General features: G+C 37.4%; 1 protein-coding gene across 3 annotated transcripts in view; it reads left to right on the forward strand.

Annotated features, from left to right (window-relative positions):
- LOC110025495 (probable trafficking protein particle complex subunit 13 homolog) overlaps positions 1-21,780 on the forward strand; it is a 106,887-nt gene that overhangs the window by 80,791 nt on the left and 4,316 nt on the right. For 2 of the 3 annotated variants that reach the window (XM_020726006.1, XM_020726005.1), the window contains one exon: positions 1,835-1,951. In XM_020726006.1, the coding sequence (XP_020581665.1) occupies positions 1,835-1,951 (117 nt within the window). Of the gene's footprint in view, positions 1-1,691; positions 1,733-1,834; positions 1,952-21,780 lie in introns of those variants that run through there. The other variant, XM_020726007.1, reaches the window with a different exon arrangement.

Below are 21,780 nucleotides of genomic sequence, written 5' to 3' on the forward strand. Positions count from 1 at the left end.
CACAACTATGGTTTAATGTCCATATAATAATATTATATTAACAAATATATTTCATGCACTACAATGAAAGCAAAGAATATAAGTACAACATTTTCCCGAACATTTATATAAATTATGAATTTGCAATAATGATATTTAACAAATCAAGCTATAAAAAAATAATAAATATTGAAATCATGAAAAATGAGTTATTAAACATGAGTTTATGCATCAATAAAATAAGGTTAATTACATATAAAAGTCATTATGAATAAAAGTAAAATCTACTGCAAATAATATGAATGAAATTTAAAGGGTATGATTGACAAACCTACAATTAACTAGGAATACAAGTAGTAAAGATAACACCCCTAACAATGAAAATTAAATTATCCTCTAATAACTAACAACTATTTACCTCAAGATGGTAGTTATCAGATTTCAGATTTATCAATAGTTCAATTAGCAACCCTCGATGAAGTTCTAAAAAAAATTCTGCACCAACAAATATCCAACTAATTACAGATATATTAATGAGGGTATAAAGCTACTTTATTTAATAACTTCATTGTGATCTAGCTAGTCTGATAATGTTATAATTTTTCCCAATTTGATATAAAAATTCTTTAATAGTATTTTTTAACAATAATATTAATTTAAGTTAACATCAATATGATTTAAGATGAGAAATTTAAAGTTTGAGCATGATAATTTAAATTCATAAATGCTTAAAAAGTTAAGTTCATACAATTAATAAGATTGTAATAATAAGAAAGAAATAGAAGGGTACAAGAACTCACCCACAAGGATTCAAACATAGGGAGAGATGCTCGATGCCTCATGTGCAAGCTCAAGTTCATGGGGTAAAAGGGAGTTGGCGTTTGTAATAAAAGCAAAAAAAGGATGGAGGAAGGGGATTTGGTGGCTATAGGGGTGGCGGAAGAGACGAAGAGTGTGGCGGTTTGGTAGCAATTGCAGGAGAAGCCCAAATTAGAAAGTCGGTTAGCACAAAGGATAAAGGTAAATCGGGCAATTTAGGAAGGCGGCAGAGCAGATAAAGGAATAAACTGCGTGATTCGCACGATCAAGAACGGAGGCAATAGAAGAAATTAGGAGAAGAAGGAAAAGGAAATAAATAATCGTGAATTTCTTGCGATTCTGGCGAGAAGAAGCGCGATAGCGGGAGGGAAGTATTGGATCTTACAATGTATGATTACCTTTACTAGTGCTTGTGGTTGTTTTTTTCATCATTTTAATTTCCTTGATAACAACACTGCATCATTGTCCTTTATGGAGGACAACTCTTGTACTTATTTACACTACTAGTAGAGTTTTTTGCCTCGGTTAAACTCTATGATTTTTTCCTCAATTTTATTCCTTAAAAATATCTCTTTATTTGCATGCATATTCAACATTCTAGGCATTCAAATCAGCTTGCATTTCTCATACTTCTGAATTTCTTTGGCATGGGACCCTTTTTTTCAGCTTTCGAGTTTTTTTTTTTTTTTTAAATGCTGTTATGCATTTTAACTTAATTTTGTTATATCACGTTCTGGAGTAGTGGAACTGATTAAATGTTTTTGATTAGATTTAAATTGCTTTTTTTTTTTAACTTTGCAACATTTAGATTGAAAATTCATATTTGATGTTTATTATTTCTCCTTTTTCAAGTATTGTTTCAACTGTAATAGTATGTCTTTCGTTGATTGTAGTTAAATATGCTTTTACTTGCTGGTCCAGAAAGAAAAAAATGGTACTAAGTTGTCTTCCCTGGTTGATGTCAAAATAATTCTCGAGTTTCATTTTCTCAGCATTAATGAAGGCTGATGTCTTAAATGTATCTATATTTCTGCAGGTGAGCTTAAAACTTACAAACCACTTAGAAAGAACTGCTGGCCCTTTTGAATTAACATTATCTCAAGGAAGTTCCAGTTTACCAAAGTTTGTTATTATTGACGGCATCCAGAAACTGGTATGTTTTTGTCCGCATGGTTGACTGGCACATGCTGCCATCTTGTACTTGCGAGGACTTATTTTTATAAATCTTGTTAAGTGTTATTTTGAGCCACTGTTAAATGAAGTGAAATGATTGAATTGTATGAAAAATCTCTGTTTCGAATGAAGCTTGGTTCAATATTAATAACCTATTGCAATTATCCTGTTTCAAGCATGTTCTTAAATATGCTTTCTTTCTTTGCTCTCCTGCTAACTCATTGTGACAATCTTCTTCTATATGGCCAAATGAGATTTAATCATTGTCTTTCTGGTTGGCTTTTGCATCCTGAAATGAACTTCATCAGTATTCTGAATTATATTCTACTCTGATGTAAATATTCTTTTGCTTAATTCCATTTTGCATATTTACGTTCTTGTCTCTATGTTATATGAATAGTCATTTTATGTAGAATATTCAATTCCTAAACAACCTTTTTAGGATCGAAGGTATATGTGGAGGTATGTTAGGGTTAGACACGATAAATGTGCGCAGCTGCAGGCAGCTAAAATGGATGGATGAGCTGCCCTGACTACTAGTCAAACTTCTGATCGAAGGCTCAAGTTTGCAAATCTTGAAGAGCCAGCCATTGTTTTATACTACTCAGCATTGGCTGATGGGCTCAGTCACATACAAACCTTGGTCCAGCCAGTTATTAAAGTCAAGAATTGTAGAAAGTTCAAAAAAAATCTGAACATTATGTGATCCTCAAAGGCGAGTTGATCAGGAAGTCAGTAATCTTCAAGACACGAGGCGTATCCTATACACACGGGATTTTCTGTGACGAGAAAGCGGAAGCTCACTCATGCTTGGACCAAACCGGTCCAGATATTCACATGTCTGTGGAGTCGGCTCATCCCTGCGGGCCACTTCTAATTATCTTATTACTAGATATATTTATTTTTTAAATGTTTATGGTTAGTTTTTGTGTGTGTTGTATCGGGAAAGCCGCCGACATCTCTTCTTCCCTTTGAGGGCTGTATCAGAGGGTTTCAGATGGTACTTCGGTTGTATCTTGGTCTCCAGGTGGTATTTATCTTCTCTATCCTCCTTCCGCATCCTCTCCAAACCGATCCAGCCTTCCCTGCTGCAGCCACTTAAAACAGCTGTTGATGCTGTTCTTCCTGCACTTTTTGCATTCTAGCCCCCGTCCCATTCCCCCACCCCCCCCCTCTCCCTCCTCTTCCCCCCCACGCGCGCGCGCCCCGTACTGCCGTTGTTATCCCAAGTACCCAAATTTTTTCCCCGTACCATTTTGCCGCTGTTTAGGCGAGTTCTAGGCGATGGAAACAACATCTTATAGCCTGGCTATTGTTCCTGCCGCCCAAAACCGCCCCTAGCATCAGTTTTTCACTGTCCAGTCTACTTACCCTCTTGCTGCCACCCAGGACAGCAAATACCTACTGCTTCCCTGCTGTCCCGCACCTCTGCTCCACTTACCCACTTTGTTGCCATCTGCCCAAGCCCTTAAAACCGCTACTGCAACCTTATAACCGCCTTAGTCGTGTGTGTCGTGTTGCTTGTTGTTATTTCACATTTTCAAGTATGGGTGCAACTGCCTATTGGCCTTTTTAGTAATAATATTTATTTTCTTATTATGATTTGGGTTAACTTCAGTATTTATTGGTATTAGTTGCAGGATAACCCTAGTCCTATCCTAGGGTTCCTAGCATCCACCACTACTCCATCTTATCTTCACCCTTCTTTCCTACCCTACATCGCCTCTACACACCGCCTTCCACTTACTCATCCCCAAACCCTAATCATGCTGCTGGAGGCAATTGCTAGAACCTGATCAAGAGCTTACGATAGAAGAGTTACACAAAAACTCCACTGAGTGCTGCGATGGCTCGATAACGTTGAGGAAAAAAACTCATTGAGAGGTCACCAACGAGTGTGGTAGTGAGATCCGAAGAGGGGAGAGGAAGGCATACTTGTTTCCCTTCTATAGGATGATTCTAGTTGAGAAGAAGACATACCCTAGTGCTTTGTGATACATTATCTGATGCGGGGCTGCTTTCCCGTCAAGCGGGCGCAACAAGTAGCTGATCCAGCCTTCACGCTGTTTCGACAACTCCACTGAATGATACGATGGCATGATGACATTGAGGAAAGAACCCTTGGAGAGGTCACCAACTAGTGTGGTAGTGAGGTCTGAAGAGGGGAGAGGGAGGAATACCTGAATCCCTTATATAGGGATAATTTTAGTTGAGAAGAAGACATGCCTTAGTGCTTTGTGATACATTATCTAACGTGGGGCTGCATTCCCGTTGGGTGGGCACAACAAGTAGCTGATCCAGCCTTCATGCTAGCTTGGCTGATCTATTCCCCCTTATCACGCTCGCCTTCCTCTTCCCGTGTTCGTTTCACGCCCCTCCCCCCAGTGCCCTATTTTGCCGCTGCTTTCAAATCCGTTGCAATCCCCCTTCAACCGTATCTCGCCAAGGTGGTGTGTACCCCCGCTCGTCCATCCTATTCCCAAGCACCTTCCCCGACTGCTGCAACACTTATGCACCCTTCAGTAGGTTGTCCAACTTCCCGTCAGGCTTCCTCCAACAACCGCAGACACCTTTTGTTGCCTCCTAACCTTGCTTTAGTCGCAGCCTTTCCCTTTCCTGTGCCTCCTCCAACCAGCCGCAGGGCCCACAGATCCTTCCCAGCTCACTCCAGGTGTTGTACCCTCTTTTTGTACCCTCCAAATAGGCAACAATACCTTACAACCCCTCCACAATAGGTTGTCACTCCTCCAGGACCCCCTCCAGCGCCACCTCCATCCGGGCTGACCTGCTCCTGTGCCATCGTCTATCAGCCTCCAAGACTACCGTCTCCTTCGACATTGGCTAGTGATCTTTCGGCCCTCCTAGCCTCACCTTAGCGTATTTCCAGCTGTCTCTCGGGGTCGTCGCACAGGTTTCGTCACATTCCAGGACTTTCTACTTTACGCTTAGTCTATATATGCTTTTACTATTTTTTTTACTATTGGTATCGTTTTGTTTTACTGTTTTATGTGTTCTTGCTTGTTGTTTATGTGTTCTTGTTGGTGAGTAGTCATCATTGTACTCAATTTTAAATTGCAGCAATAAAATTTGTCACGTCTGATCCGTGGTTTGGGTTGACTCTGATATCATTTGACATCAAAACAAGCACAATCCTAGTCCTATCTTAGCTTTCTCTAGTATCGCCCCACCCACCTACCAACCCCCCCACACCAAAGCCACCCAAAATTTTGTCAGATTTGATTCGTGCTATGGATGCACAAGAGTTTGCAAATTATAGAGGAATTAAGTTGATGTGTCATACTTTAAAATTATGGGAGAGGGTAATTGAACATCGGTTAAGTTGTATTTCAAAGATTTCTCATAATCAATTTGGATTTATGCCGAGCAGGTCTACTATGGAAGCTATACATTTATTGAGAAGTTTGATGGAGAAGTTCAGAGATAATGTGATTTTTATTGATTTAATTTTTATTGATTTAAAGCTTATGATAAGGTTCCAAGATATATCTTTTGGAGAGTTCTTGAGAGGAAATGTGTTGATATGACTTATATTTAAGTCATTAAAGATATGTATACTTGAGCTGTTACTTGTGTTTGAACTGAAGGAGGATTGACAAAATATTTTCCTATTTCTATTGGATTACATCAGGGATCGGCTTTAAGCCCATATTTTTTTGGTTTAGTTATGGATGGTCTTACTGGACATTTATAGGAGGATGTAGCTTGGCGTATGCTTTTTGCTGATGATATCCTTCTCGTTGATAAGATGAGAGAAAAAGCTCAAGAAAAACTTGAATTATGGAGGTCTACATTGGAGTCTAAAAGCCTTCATTTGAGTATAACTAAAACCTAAAACTGAATACATGAAAACTGAATACATGGAATGTAATTTTGGTAGTAGTAGCTCAAGTGAAAAAAGTGTAACTTTGGGTGATCAAAATATTAAAAATTGTGAACGATTTTGATATCTCGCGTCTGTTGTTAAAAGCGATGGTGATATAGATGGAGATGTTAATAGTAGAATTCAAATTGGTTGGTTGAAGTGGAGGAATGCTTCGGGCCTTTTGTGTGATAGAAATGTACCGCTTAGACTGAAAGGAAAATTTTATAAGACGATGGTGAGACCTGCAATGCATTATGGCGTTGAATGTTGGTCTTTAAAAGAGAAACACAATACTAAGTAAAGTGTTGCCGTGATGAGAATGATTAGGTGAATGAGTGGCTTTACAGTTAGAAACAAAATTCAAATTGAATATATCCGTGATAGGGTTGGTGTAGCTCCTGTGACGGAAAAGATTAGAGAAGTATCTTAGATGTTTTGGTCACATTAAGCGCCAACCATATGATGATCTGATTAGAAGAGTAGATGTTTTAGATTCGACTTATGTCAAGAAAGACAGAGGTAGACCTAGGAAGACTTGGGTTTATTGTATAAAAAATGATCTTAATTTGTTAGAACTAAATGAAAATTTGACACTAAATAAGACGCAATGGAGAAAAAATGATTCATGTAGCCGACCCCACGTAGTGGAATTAAGGCTTGGTTGTTGTTGTTTTCTCTTCCTCTTCCTTTTGTTCCCTTCTTTTCTTGTCTTCTCCCTCCATCTCTCATTTCTTTTTTGAAACACTTCCGATCATGTTGTCACATCGATATACGTCAGACCCAACTCAGGAATAAATACAACAAAAAATTTGTTGTTTGTAACAACGATTGGCCGAGATGGACGACGGGACTCAAGGCGACACTACCCTCGACCGTGCATAGAGATTCCACGAGGAGACCGCGACGACAACCTAAATTCGTTTCACCGCGATGACGTCAGCGATGACAAATATCACCCACGTTGCTTTGACATCCGCTATCAAAGGAAACCACGAGAGGAGCCCACGTTTGACACTCATCTGGATTTCGTCATCAAAGGGGACCTACCGAAATTCGACTGAAGCATGGCCTCGACAACTTTATCGACTGTTTGCAAGCGATCGAGCACATCTTTGATTACACAGAGGTACTCGAGGATAAGCGGATTAAGCCTGCCGCTATCAATTAAAGAAAAACACTTCTTTATAGTGGGACAACTTACAACGACAGTGACAACGCGACGGGGACAACAAGATCACTAAGTGGACAAAAATGAAGAAGGCTATGAAAAAAAATATAAGTCGCCCCACTATCGCCAGAATATGTTTCTCCGGCTCCACAACCTGCAACAGCTTGACCTCTCAGTCAAGGAATTCACGGCAAAAATCGATCATCTACAGATTAAGTGGACCCGGTCGAGCAATATGAGCTCACAATCGCTCCCTATCTCTGGGGTTTAAAACCTGCCATTAGCAACATTGTACAACTTTGGCCATATTAGATGCTAAACGATGTCCAAATACTCGCATTAAAAGTAGAGTGACAACAAAATCAAGCAAAGTATCAAAACTCCTTTTGACAGCAGTCAACATTCAATCCATCACCTCAAGGCCCATTTACCGACAAGACCATGTCGGAAGCTGGCAAATCACTACCCGGAAACATGAAAACCACCCCGAGTGGCACAACAAAATCCCAAAAAGGGAAGTTCCTTTGGGACAATTCCTGCACATAATTGTTTTAGGTGTCACGGTTACGATCACATCGCTGCTAATTACCCCACCACCCGCGCTGTCTCATTTACTGAAGAAGGCGTCCTCGAGGAAGTCGAGGAAGCCCAATTAGAGGATGGTTCAAAATAAGCACTTCACCTCCCTGGAGACAAAGGTGAACTGTCGGTCATACGAAGAGCCGTACAATCTGAACCTGAAAGAGACCCATCATGGCTGCAACATAGCATCTTTCGTACTACAGGCAGAATGAAAGGAAAAATCTACAGTTTAATCATCGACAACGGTAGTTGCGAAAATGTCGTATCCACTCTAATGGTCAAGAAGTTAGGTTTAGTCACACATAACATCTGCGATCCTACTCTCTCACCTAGCTCAAAAAAGGGAACAAGATTCACGCCGATCAATAATGCTTGGTCGAATTGTCCATCAACAATTAACTACAAGAGCAAATATGGTGTGATGTAGTTCCAATGGACACATGTCACATTCTTCTAGGGAGACCATGGCTCGATTGAAAAACACAGCATGACGACTTCAAGAACACCTACACATTCAAAAAAGATGGGAAACACATTAGGTTATTTTGTCTAAAAGATGCAAAGCCACTATCGACACTGAAGACACGTTAATATCATGGGCTACCTTTCTGCACCCAGTTCGCGACTTTCTAATAGCACTGGCTCTGGTCCTAGAAGGTACCGATGAGGATAATGAAATACTCACACAACTTAAATCACTCCTACGCGATTTCCAAGACATCATGACCGACAATCTCCCAGTAAAATTACCTCCACTACGGGACATCCAACCGCCCTCAACCTCATACCAGGGTCGGTTCCACCAAATAAACCCACCTACCGATTGCGTCCCACGGAATATGAGGAGCTACAATGTCAGATACATGATCTCGTCAAAAGAGGCCTAGTCTGTGAAAGCACCAGTTCGTGTGCATTTCCGCCCGTCCCCATGAAGCAAGAGAGATGGAGGATATGCATCTAGAGTCGTGCCATCATTTAAATCACCATCAAATACTGGTTTTTGATATGATAGCTCAAAGATCTCCTGGATCAGCTACACGGAGCCACCGCCTTTTCTAAAATTGACTTACTTAGCCGATATCACTAAATAAGAATGCGACCCGGAGACAAGTGGAAGAAAACCTTCAAAAAATGTGATGGTCGCTACAAATGGGCAGCTATGCCTTTTGACCTATCTAACGCACATAGCATATTTATGCGACTAATGAATTAAGTCTTTCGAGACCTTATTTGGAAATTTATGGTGGTTTACTTCGATGATATTTTGGTTTATAGTAAATCCAAAGAAGACCACCTGCAGTACCTTTGGGCGGTATTCGAAGTTTTACAATCCAAATAGTTGTTTGCCCACCCCAAGAAATGTCACTTTATCACAAGCTACATATTTTTTGGGCTACATTATGTCTAGCACAGGGATACAAATGAACCCAACAAAGATTGAGACAATCGTAAGTTGGACCGCGTCGCAATCTTTCGTCAAGCTTCGACAATTTTTGGGGCTAGTCCCGAATATTTGTTTGCAACTTCAACACTATCACCGCCCCCTTCACAGAACTGTTGAAACGAAAAGAAGTCACATGGATGGTCACAGCCCAGAATAACTTCGACATATTAAAGAAAAAGGTGACTCAAGCCCTAGTTCTTGCCTTACCTGATTTCAACTAACCATTCGAGGTTGAGTGTAATGCTTTGAGCATAAGCATTGACGTTGTATTAAGTCAATATGGTCTCCCAATTGCCTATTTTAGCGAAAACTAATTGAGTCTCGACAAAAATATTCCACCTCGACAAAAAATTTTATGTAATTGTTAGGACACTAGAACACAGGAGTCATTACCTACTCACAACTGAGTTCACCCTCTTCATGGATCATGAATCTCTAAACTTTTTAAACAGTCAGACTAAACTCAAAGGGCGCAATGCTACCTGGGTAGAATTCAGTGTCCTTCTAATTAGTACTTAAACATAAAGCCAAAAATCAGAACAGCGTCGCGGATGCTCTAGCCGTCATCACCTCCTGATCACATTCTTCCAGACGCGCGTGGCAGGCTATGAAGTTATAAAAGACTGATACGAAACAGATGAAAACTTACAAGAAATTTGGGAACAATGTGGAGAGAAATCTCACGGGCGGTTCTACTAAGCGGACAACTACTTGTTCCGCCAAAGCAAATTATGCATTCCTCAATGCTCACTACAAGAAGCTATCATCCAGGAGAACCATAGTGGCTGATTGGCCGACTATTTTGCAGAGATAAAACTCTCGCACTCGTGAGAGAACTTTTTTTTCGGCCTCAACTAACATGAGATGTAGGGTGACACTTTCGAAAATATAAGATTTGTCATATCGCCAAAAAATGCAACCAAAATACAAGATTGTACACAACCTTACCGGTCTCGAAGCACCATGGGTCAATGTCAGTATGGACTTTGTCGTAGGACTTCCACACACACAAGAATAATAATGATTCTATCATGGTAGTAGTTGACTGTTTCTAAAAAATAACATGTTTTGTCGTCTGCCATCGGGCTTTTGATGTATCTAATATTGCCAATTTGTACTCTCGTGAGATCGTTCGGCTTCACGGCATTCTCAAAGCCATTAATTCCGACTGGGACATTAAACTTTTGAGCCACTTTTGGCTGGCCCTCTGAAGCAAGTTAGACACTAAACTCCAATTCAGTTATGCAGTACATCCTCAGACAGATGGCTAGACCGAAGTAGTTAATAGGAGCATTGGTAATCTTCTTCGATGCTATGCATGAAAAAAAAAATAAATAGTGGGATCTCATTCTCGCTCGAGCCGAATTTGCCTACAATAAATCAACAAGTCAGGCCACGTGAAACACACCATTCGAAATTGTGTACAGCCACAACTCGATCGCACCTCTCAAATTAGTCCCACTTCTACCCCCAATAGAGATCTGTGAAGATGCTACAGAACGTGCTTACCAAATTCATCAACTCCATGAGGAAGTTGGGAAAACAATTTCCAAGCAAAACCACAAATATCAAGCACATGTTAACAAATCCTGAAAAAAGTAACCTTTAAAGAAGGAGACCTCGTGTGGATCCGCCTTAAGGAGCGGTTTCCTATCGGACCACACGGTAAACTCAAATCTCGTGTAGACTGATCATTTTGCACACTTAATAAGCTCAATGACATTGTCTACAAAATTGACCTACTAGAAGACTTCAAATACATTCAATGTCGCTGATCTTACCCCATACTGCGAGAAACCACAACTTCGACAAATTATGATGAAGCTCTCCCAACCCTAGGGGATTGGTGCAGGGTTGCTTTCCCATCGGGTCGGGCGTAGCAAGTAGCCGGTCCGGCCTTCACGTTGGACCAGCCGGTCCATTCTCCCCTTATCAAGCTTGCTCTCCTCCTCCTGTATCCGATTCACCCCCTATGCCCTATTCTGTCGCCGCTCTCATAGTCGATGCAATCTCCCCTTCAATTCCTTCTTTTTTTTCTCATACATCCTAGGATCTTGCCTTGGTTGTCTCCCTTTTTCCCTATTTATGCATGTTCTTCTTGCAAGTTTATCCAGTTTTTTTTTTGTTTGCAATTGATTTCAGAGTCAGGTGATTTTCGTTGTGTCTCCCTCTCTCTAGGGTTATATCCTTTCAAAGTGGTGCTACGGTTGTATCTCGCCAAGGTGATGTGACCCCCACTCTGTCCATCCTCCCCCCGGGCACCTTCCCTAACTGTCGCAGCACTTCCGCACCCCCTGGCTGTTCGACCTCTCGTCAGGCTTCCTCCAGCAATTGCAGGAACCTTTCTGATCCCTCTCGGCCTTGCTCCAGTCACGACCTTCCACTTTCCTGCTCCTCCACCCACCCGCAGGGCCCACAGAACCTTTCCAGCTCACTCCAGGCATTGCACCCTTTTCTTGCACCTCTCTAAGTTGGCTACAACACCTTCCAACCCGTCCACAGCAGGCCGCCGCCTCTCCAGGACCCCCTTCAGTTCCACCTTCTGTGGGCTGACTTGCTCCCGCGCCCTCATCTCTCACCCTCGAGAACTGTCGTCTCCTTAGGCATCGGCTAGCAGTCATTCGTCCTCCCTAGCATTACCTCCACAGATTTTCGACAACATCTTGGGGCTGTCGCACAGATTTCTTCACATTTCAGGACAGTTTCTACTTCACATTGAGTCTATTTCTGCATTTACAATTTTTTTTATTGTCTATGTCGTTTCGTTTTACTATTTTATATGTTCTTGCTTACTATTTACGTATCCTTATTGGTGAGTAGTCTTCATTATACTCATTTCTAAATTGTAGCAATAAAATTTGTCACGTTTGATTCTTGGTTTGGGTTAACTCTAGTATCATTATCACAGGAGACCGAGAAGTGAAGTGCATGTTAGATGATACATAAATAAAGTGTCTAATAGAGGATATAAAGATGAAGTGCCTGTTGGAGGATATAAAGATGAAATGCTTGTTGGAAAATATAGAGGCTCAATAGTGAAAATGAACATACCGCATTTCAAGGGGAGAATGAATCTGAATGATTTTATATTGGTTGTAGACCATTGAGGTCGAGAAATTGAAAGTAACTGCTATCAAGCTGATGAAGAGCAACTTCTTATGGTTGGAGAACCTAAAGCGGGAGAGAAATAGAGAAGAATGGAGCAAAATTACTACTTAGGAGAAGATCAATACATAGTCCCACACTACTGTCAAGATTTTTTCTTGAGGCTCCACTACCTACAGTAGTGGGACCTGGAGGACACAAGAGAGTATGTAGCTTAAGCTGAAATGTAAGCTGATGGAGCTAGAGTAGCGCACGATTACCAGGTACTTGGGAGGCCTAAAGCCTGCCATATACAACCTGGTTCAGCTACAACCTTAGTGGTCTTTGAATGACATTCAGACCTTAGAATTACGAGCACTTATTCTGTGCGGACACCACATGCAAGTCTGTGTGCAGTGTCCAATGAAAATGGGACACGTAGAAATGCAGGCCCCACAATTTAAAAAATAAAATTTCTCATTTCCTACGGTGCGACTCGACCCGAGCCTGGCCTGAAGCTCCTAAAAATTAAATCGCGCGCTTGTCTAAAACGTCAGATCAACGGAAAGCTAAACGTCGCCCGAGCCCGCAGAGCACCTTCATTCATTCGACAATCGTTTAGGGTTTTGGATTCAGAAAAGCTGAGGGTTTTTGTTGTTCGCCGGTCGAAGTAAAATCGCGATTGCTCCTTACGAAGATGGAATACGAACCCATGCAGACGAAAACCGAAAAGAGCTCTGAGAGAATGGAGACCGAAGAGCCGTTGATAATGGAGAATAAAGAGGAATTGACAATGAAGGCTGATAAATGCAAGAAAAATGAAGCGAAATGGCGTAAGAAGAAGGAAATTCAGAAGGGTTCATCTAGGTAAATTTTATTTTGCTGGTTGTACTTTCATTAACAAAAATGTTAACAGAGTGTAGAAATTCATTCATATAGTATTGAAGTAATTTTTTAGTAGTATTTGAGTAACAATCACTTAGGTATTTAATTCAGAATGACTGTTTTCGGGTAATATTTGAGTAGTATTTTAGTAGTATTTGAGTAATATTTACTGTTTTTGAGTAATAAATCACAAGTTCACCCAATATTATCATAATAATACTAGAATAATACCGGAATAAAACCTGAATTTTAATAATAATACCAAACAACACTACTGAAATATTACCTAAATGTTACCTAAATAATACCAAACTAACACTACTTAACACTAATATTTTAGTAGTATTTGAGTAGTATTTGAGTAATATTTGAGTAGTATTTTAGCTCATACTTGTTGTTTTTGAGTAACAAATCACAAGTTCACACAATATTACCATAATAATACTAGTATAACAACGGAATAAAACCTGAATTTTAATAATAATACCAAACCAACACTACTGAAATATTACCTAAATAATACCAAACTAACACTACTTTACACTACCTAAATATTACCAAAATATTACCCAAGTAATACCTAAAGAAGATTGAATAAAACCTGAAATTTATTTATACAATCAAAATAATATTAGAATAATATCTAAATAATACTATAATAATTCCATTGATACTACCTGAATATACCTAATATTATTTTGCATTATTTGTTTAATGTATGTTTGTGAAATCAAGGTCCATGAGCTGTAGCTGTCGGTCGTCCGTAGTGAGAGATGTACTCGATAAAGTCAGGCCTGCCATATCTGAAGACACCATGAATGAGCTGAAAATGATGAATGTTGATCAGTTTTTTGCTCTTTCACCTTATCCCCAAGACATTGTCCTGACACTGCAAATTCTGCAATGTAGGCAACATGAAAGAATGGTATTCAGAATGACTGGGAAAGATCTGAGAATAAATCTTGATGAAGTTGCCCTTTTGATCATTATGCCAAATAGAGGAGAAGTGCCAAAGTGAAAGAAAATTCCATCATGTGCTGTGGATGCCAACCAAATGAGGAATGATATTTTGAACTTTGGAACCGGTGAGTCTTTTACCCCTTTTAATCACTTGTATATAAATTATTTGTTATCAAATTTATTCTTTCATTCCAGCAATTTCAGTGGATCGAAAGTACTTTACACCTTTGTCGAGAATGTTCATACCTTTTCTTTATTTAATTGGCCTGCTGCGCTTTGTGAATTCCTTATTAGCAAAATAATGCAGTAGCCATTAAAATTAGGCGGAACCGACCTTTGAGATATATAAATAGTTTTCTTTTTTTTGCTAACGGTTAGTATCTCGTATAAACGTCAAAAAATATTTATTTTATTTGTGCAAAGCTGAATATGACTTTTCTTTTACACAGCTCTGGTTTTATGAGCACACTTCTTTCTTCTTTGGAGCACACTTCTTTGATTACTCCTGCCACTCCTGAGGTCAGACCTCGAATGTTGAGGTGACCAACAACTATAAGCTGGAACTCATCACAGATTGATATAGCCTTTGAGAGGCTGAATACTGAACAGGCAAGTTACATTTAGTTTTATTAATAAATAAAATCTTATATTTATTTGAGAGTTTTAATGATTAAAGCGTTTCTTTTTGAAATAAATTACAGGTTCATGATCATTTTTTTTGATCTGAAAGAGGATGAGCTCAATCTGCTCTTAAATCCAGATGAAGGATTACCCGGTCCAATTCCAGCACCGGAATTCCAAGGCAGACCAGAGTCAACTGTATCATTTGATATGGGGCCAGTTGTTTCCAGCGACATTGCCCCGGAGACAATGTACGCCACAATGAATAAAAACATGAAATCAATAATTGAGCTGCTAAAAGACTAAGAGAAATGGTTCACTGAATTTCAAGGAACCCTGAATACGATAACTATTGGATTGATAAATCTGAAGATATTTCAATTGATAAAGGCAAAAAGGTGGGAGTAGATGATGCTCAGTCAACCTCCCCTCATTTTGGAAGTCCTCATGATGCTGTATATAATGAGTTCGACATTGAGGAAGCCCCCCAATCGTTTCATGTGGAAGAAGAGGGAGCCCACCAATCGTCTCCTGTAGGAGAAGAGGGAGCACAACAGTTGTCTCCAGCAGTTGTCTTCTGTGGGAGAAGAGGGAGCCCAGGAGAACATTGAGGGAGCCCAGCAATCGTCTCCTGTGGGAGAAGAGGAAGCACAACAGTTGTCTCCTGTGGGAGAAGAGGGTACTCAACAGTCAGCTTCTGTGGGAGAAGAGGGAACCCAACAAACCTCCCCTGTTGAAGGCTCCCATAAACGGTCCGTTCCGAGCTTAATCCAAAGGGTTAAGGGCAGACGGAGTAGAAGAAAGAAGAAATTGAGTTCTCCTTTCACTGCTTTCGAGTTCAAGAGAAGAAAAGTAATAAGAGAAGCCACTGAGCCCATGTTTACTGATGAAGATGCCGCTGTACATACAATGCCGGGGAGGGCAACATTCAATCCATTATAGACGAAGAAGTACAAGGAGCAGTAGTAATGAAACTAAGATCCCCCATTGCAGAGGAACAACAAATAATTGAAGACGAAGAAATAGAAGGAACAGTAATCCTGTCACTAACAACTTTAGGAGATCAGCCCGGTGTTGTCAATGTGGTATTTGGAAAAAAATTTTATACATTGTTTTATATCATCTAAATTACCTATCTATTTCAAATGTTATACAAAATTTTATTTTTTTTAGCCTCTTCCAGCAGACTCCCAGATAAATTATTCTGACAGATCTATGGTATCAACCGAAACACAACTAGTGATTGATCAAACTATGTCAAAATACATGAATATGTGAGTAATCTTCATATTTTATAATGCATTGCTTTTGTCTTAGATAAAAGGTTCACAAAGATTGTGTTATTCTGCAGGAATGATATTATGTTACATACTAGAGATATTTTTATAGATCGCAGGGCAATGAAAGAGTTACTGTGTAATGACATGATTGCAAATGACCATGTTGACGCCCAAGCCATGATTTTAGACAGAAAGAAGAATGCTTCTCCTTCCTTTTTCAGAGCTTATATTTATGTATCACCATTATACTGAGTAATCATTGATTAAGTATATTTATAATTTAAATAGCTATATGAATATATTATAAGTTTGTAATCTTATGCAGAGTTATCATAAAATGAGTAACACTGCAAGATTTCTAGTCATCACGAAGGAGGCAGTTAAAGGAGCTGATACTATTATGATTCCTGTTTTGAACAACCAACACTGGGTATTGTTGGTTGCGGATTTAGAGGATAAGTAGTGGAAAATTTATGACTCATTACCCAACCAGATGCACAAAAACGTGTTCAAGGACCTTGTAAGTATACTATCAGTCAATGCAATTTCAGTATACTCATTCAATTTCACCAGTTTAGTCCATGCACTGATTAATATTAAACTTTGCAGGTCAAAAAATTTCAAGTAGATGCTGGAGATTCTTTTATGGCTAAACTTGAGACCTGACAAATGTAAATAGTTAAATATGTTCCAGTACAAACCAATAGTATTGATTGTGGGATGTTTGTCTGTAAATTTATCAAAAAATTAGGAAAGAGTTACAGAAGTGATTGGAGTGCAGATCGGGATTGACAGATAGATATGCCAAGATTTAGGGCAGACCTTGCTCATGAAATTTGTTTGTGTGTATTGTCTATGCGAAAATAGATTTATTGATGCCATGACTGTTATTTTACCTCTGTTATCGTCATATTCTTGTAATATTATTGTAATATTATGGTTGTATTCTCATTCCTGATGTGTTTGATGTCATGACTGTTATTTTACCTCTGTTATCGTCGTATTCTTGTAATATTATTGTAATATTATGGTTGTATTCTCAGTTCTGATGTTTTTAATGTCATGATTGTTATTTTATCTGTTATCGTCATATTCTTGTAATATTATTGTAATATTATGGTTATATTCTCATTCTTGATGTGTTTTGATGTCATGGTTGTTATTCTCTGTTATCGTCGTATTCTTGTAATATTATTGTAATATTATGGTTATATTCTCATTCTTGATGTGTTTTGATGTCATGGTTGTTATTCTCTGTTATCGTCGTATTCTTGTAATATTATAGTAATATTGTGGTTGTATTGCGGAAATATTTTAATAATATTTTGATAATACTCAACACAGACTATAATAAACAAGCAAAATATTTGACTGATACCTAGATTATAAGGTTTTGTTGCTTCTTATTTCACACTTTTTATGATGAAATATATAAAAAAGCTTAATATTATAAATATATCGTCGAAACAACCAAGATACGACCGCGGAGTGGAGAATACAACAAAGGAATATTCCAATCAAACCGGAACATATTCCTTAGCGAGCGCTGTTATATCCTGGTTGTATTACGGTAATATTTTGGTAATATTGAAGACAGACTATTCAATGAAGACTTTAAAAAACAAGGAAAATATTTTATTCAAACTTATATTATTGTTGTCGTATTTAAACAATATTATTATGCTTATAAGGTTTTGTTGCTTCTTATTTAACACATTTTATGACAAAATATATAAAAAAGCATAATATTATAAATATATCATCGGAACAATCAAGATACGACCGCGGAGTGGAGAATAGAACAAAAGAATATTTCAATCAAACCGGAAAATATTCCTCACAGCTCATGCATCTCTCAAATCCAACCTCAGTAGACTACGAATGTTATTGCAATTCATCACCACAACTTATGTGACAAAATGCAACCTACATGACTCAAAACTCATACATTTACTGATTCGGTCTCTGTGACCTACAAATATTGTTACATTTCACTATTACAACTTATGTGACCAACTACAACATACGTGGCTCACAGCTCATGTAGCCCTCAACTGCCACTTATGTGACTAACTACGATCTATGTGATTCACAACTCATGCAACCCTCAACTCTAGCCCTTGTGGCCTATAGTCATTGTTGCAGCTTATTATTACAGTCTACATGGCTAACTATTATCATTATAACCCTCCGCTACTGCCCTTATGGCCAGTTTAGTTCATGCTATTACAACTCAACACCATATCCTACATGGCCAACTGATATCACTCCAGCCTTCCATTATAAGCCTTTGTGGCAAACACACACTTCTGAAGCTACCAACGATGGCCTATACGACCAACTATTGTTGCTACTTCCAACTATGTCCTCTATAGCAACCAGGGACTATTACAATCACTGTCTATAACATATGTTGTGAACCACCACCTTCGTAGCTATCAACAACAGTCATTGCAGCTCACTATCAATATTATCAACAAGAACTACATTCGTTGTAGCCCATATACAACTATTAAAGTCGAATCACTATTATATTTTTGCAATTTCATATTTTTTAAGTTCACTAGAAGAATGAACCTAAGTACATATTGGATTATATATATATATATATATATATATAGAAAGAGTGAGAGAGAGAGAGAGAGAGAGATTTTAAAGCCACAGGCTTCATTTGGAAAATTTTTGTATATGTTAAAATAGCTGCTTGGCAAATAGTGGATGCTAATTACTTCTATTTAAAAATTAAGGATTTTTTTTTTTTTTTTCATATCTTTCTGCCTCATAGTTGACTTCTAATTTGTTCACTGTCTCTTCAAGTATGACAAAATACATTAAATTATAGTGAACCATTAGGGCCAGTTTGCTGCGCATGTGTTGAATGGGTTGCTTAGAACGACGAAGTGCGATATATTTTGTTCAACGACGCAACCGCAGAAATTATTAAGAAAATTTTATTACTCATTATATATTACATATGCCATAGCAACAGATACCATTTAACAGGTAACATATACGGACAAGGGGCGTTGAGATGATGGCAAACATAATTTAGAGATTTGTAAAATTATATGATAAGAAAACAGGATTTTTTTTTTATTCTTTTCTTATTTTTTTTTTTTAAAGATTTAAAGGGTTATAAGATTACGTCAGCCTCTAATTTTCATCTCGATGATGTAAGAGTTTCTGAATTAGTGAGATTTAGTAAAATACATATACATATGTGTGTGTGTGTGTGTGTGTGCTATATATTTTGTTCAACGACGCAACCGCAGAAATATTAAGAAAATTTTATTACTCATTATATATTTATATATGCCATAGTAAAAGATACCATTTAACAGGTAACATATACAGACAAGGGGCGTTGAGATGATGGCAAATATAATTTAGAGATTTGTAATGTTATATGCTAAGAAAACAGGATTTTTTTTATTCTTTTCTTATTTTTTGTCAAAAAAAAAAAAAAAGATTAAAGGGTTGAGAGATTAGGTCAGTCTCTAATTTTCATCTCTGATGACGTAAAATTATATTCTGGTTGTATTACGGTAATATTCTAGTAATATTTTGGTAATATTCAAGACAGACTATTCAACGAAAACTTTAAGAAACAAACAAAATATTTTATTCAAACCTATATTATTGTTGTCGTATTTAGACAGTATTATTATGATTATAAAATTTTGTTGTTTCTTATTTAACACATTTTATGACGAAATATATAAAACAACATAATATTATAAATATATCATCAGAACAACCAAGATACGACCGCAGAGTGGAGAATACAACAAAGGAATATTTCAATCAAACCGGAAAATATTCTTTAGCGAGCGCTGTTATATCTTTGTTGTATTACGGTAATATTTTGGTAATATTCAAGACAGCCTATTCAACGAAGGCTTTAAAAAACAAACAAATTATTTTATTCAAACCTATATTATTGTTGTCGTATTTAGACAGTATTATTATTATTATAAGTTTTTATTGTTTCTTATTTCACACATTTTATGACGAAATATATAAAACAACTTAATATTATAAATAAAAATATATAAAACAACTTAATATTATAAATATATCATCAGAACAACCAAGATACGACCGCGGAGTAAAGAATACAACAAGGGAATATTTCAATCAAACCGAAAAGTATTCCTCAGCGAGCGTTGTTATATCCTGGTTGTATTACAGTAATATTTTGGTAATATTTTGGTAATATTCAAGACAGACTATTCAACGAAAACTTTAAAAAACAAGCAAAATATTTTATTCAAACCTATATTATTGTTGTCGTATTTAAACACTATTATTATAATTATAAGGTTTTATTGTTTCTTATTTCACACATTTTATGACGAAATATATAAAACAACTTAATATTATAAATATATCATCAGAACAACCAAGATACGACCGCAGAGTGGAGAATACAGCAAAAGAATATTCCAATCAAATTGGAAAATATTTCTTAGCGAGCGCTGTTATATCCTGGTTGTATTACGGTAATATTCTGGTAATTTTTTAGTACAAGACAGCCTATTCAATGAAGCTTTAAAAAATAAGCAAAATATTTTATTCAAACCTATATTATTGTTGTCGTATTTAGACAGTATTTTTATAATTATAAGGTTTTATTGCTTCTTATTTTACATGTTTTATGATGAAATATATAAAACAGCTTAATATTATAAATATATCATCGGAACAACCAAGATATGACCGCGGAGTGAAGAATAGAACAAATGAATATTCCAATTAAACTGAAAAATATTCCTTAGCGAGCGCTGCTATATCTTGGTTGTATTACGGTAATATTCAATATGTAATCTTATACCACTCGTATTTGCATCAATATTATCTAAATATCAAGGTTTAGATTTAACACTGCATAAAAAATTATTGTTGGTAATATTAACCGAAGTCTATAATAAACTAGTAAAATATTAAACAAGATTAGTGTTGTAGAAATTACATTAATTCCACAATAACAAACAATAACGTTCATTCGTTGCAGTTTATTGATATTTCACATTTCATTTAGGTCCATAAATAAGCTCATACATGTGTCTGTAGGCAGTGATGCAGACAATTCCTCCTGATTTTGGGCAATCAAAAAATGAATGTAAGTCAATAAGTATAATCTTATAATCATAATTAGTTCACAAATTACAAAGTGTTTCGAATTAAGTTATGTATCTGACTATATCGATTCGACATTGTAAACAGGTTTGGGTCGGATGGATGAAATGTATCTTGACTTGAGCCAACATCTTTGTCCTTTCCTGTAATACAATGCTTCATGTTAGGGAGTTGTAAAACAACATATAGAAAGACAGATTTATTAGTACTATTGATAAAGCTTACTTTTTACTCTCTTGTTCTTCTCCCAAAAGCTTTTTAACATTGCATTAGATATTCTTTTTGGTCGCATGTTCGTTGGGTCGTTCAAATTGTGTTGTATAATCGGTGTCTCTTTCTTCTTTGACATTGGCATTTCCCGATGGTCTCTCCTATTCAGTATGGTCTCTGATTCGATTGTTAGATTCTTTAATGCCTCCAGAACATTTTTCTCAGCAAGTTCATTACCTTGCGTTAATATACTGATATGGTATGCAAATTTTTGAATGTGTGTTCAATATATGAGTTCATTGGAGCAACTTGGTGACGTTTGCGAATCTTTCAGATGTTTATATCTATAGCTGTTATATATATCCCTCTTTGCATGAACATACCACCGTAATAATAAATATTTATCAGGGATCTTTGTTATATTCTCATGACTAAGCACCCTTAGAGAGTGAGAATATAATAAACCAATCATTTCAAATTTTTTGCAATTGCAAGTAATTTCAGAATTACTGACTTTAACAATCCAGGGTCTGCCTGTGTGTTCACTATCTAA

Source organism: Phalaenopsis equestris, unplaced genomic scaffold (genome assembly GCF_001263595.1).
Source record: "Phalaenopsis equestris unplaced genomic scaffold, ASM126359v1 Scaffold000301, whole genome shotgun sequence".
In the NCBI taxonomy this organism is placed as follows: Eukaryota; Viridiplantae; Streptophyta; class Magnoliopsida; order Asparagales; family Orchidaceae; genus Phalaenopsis; species Phalaenopsis equestris.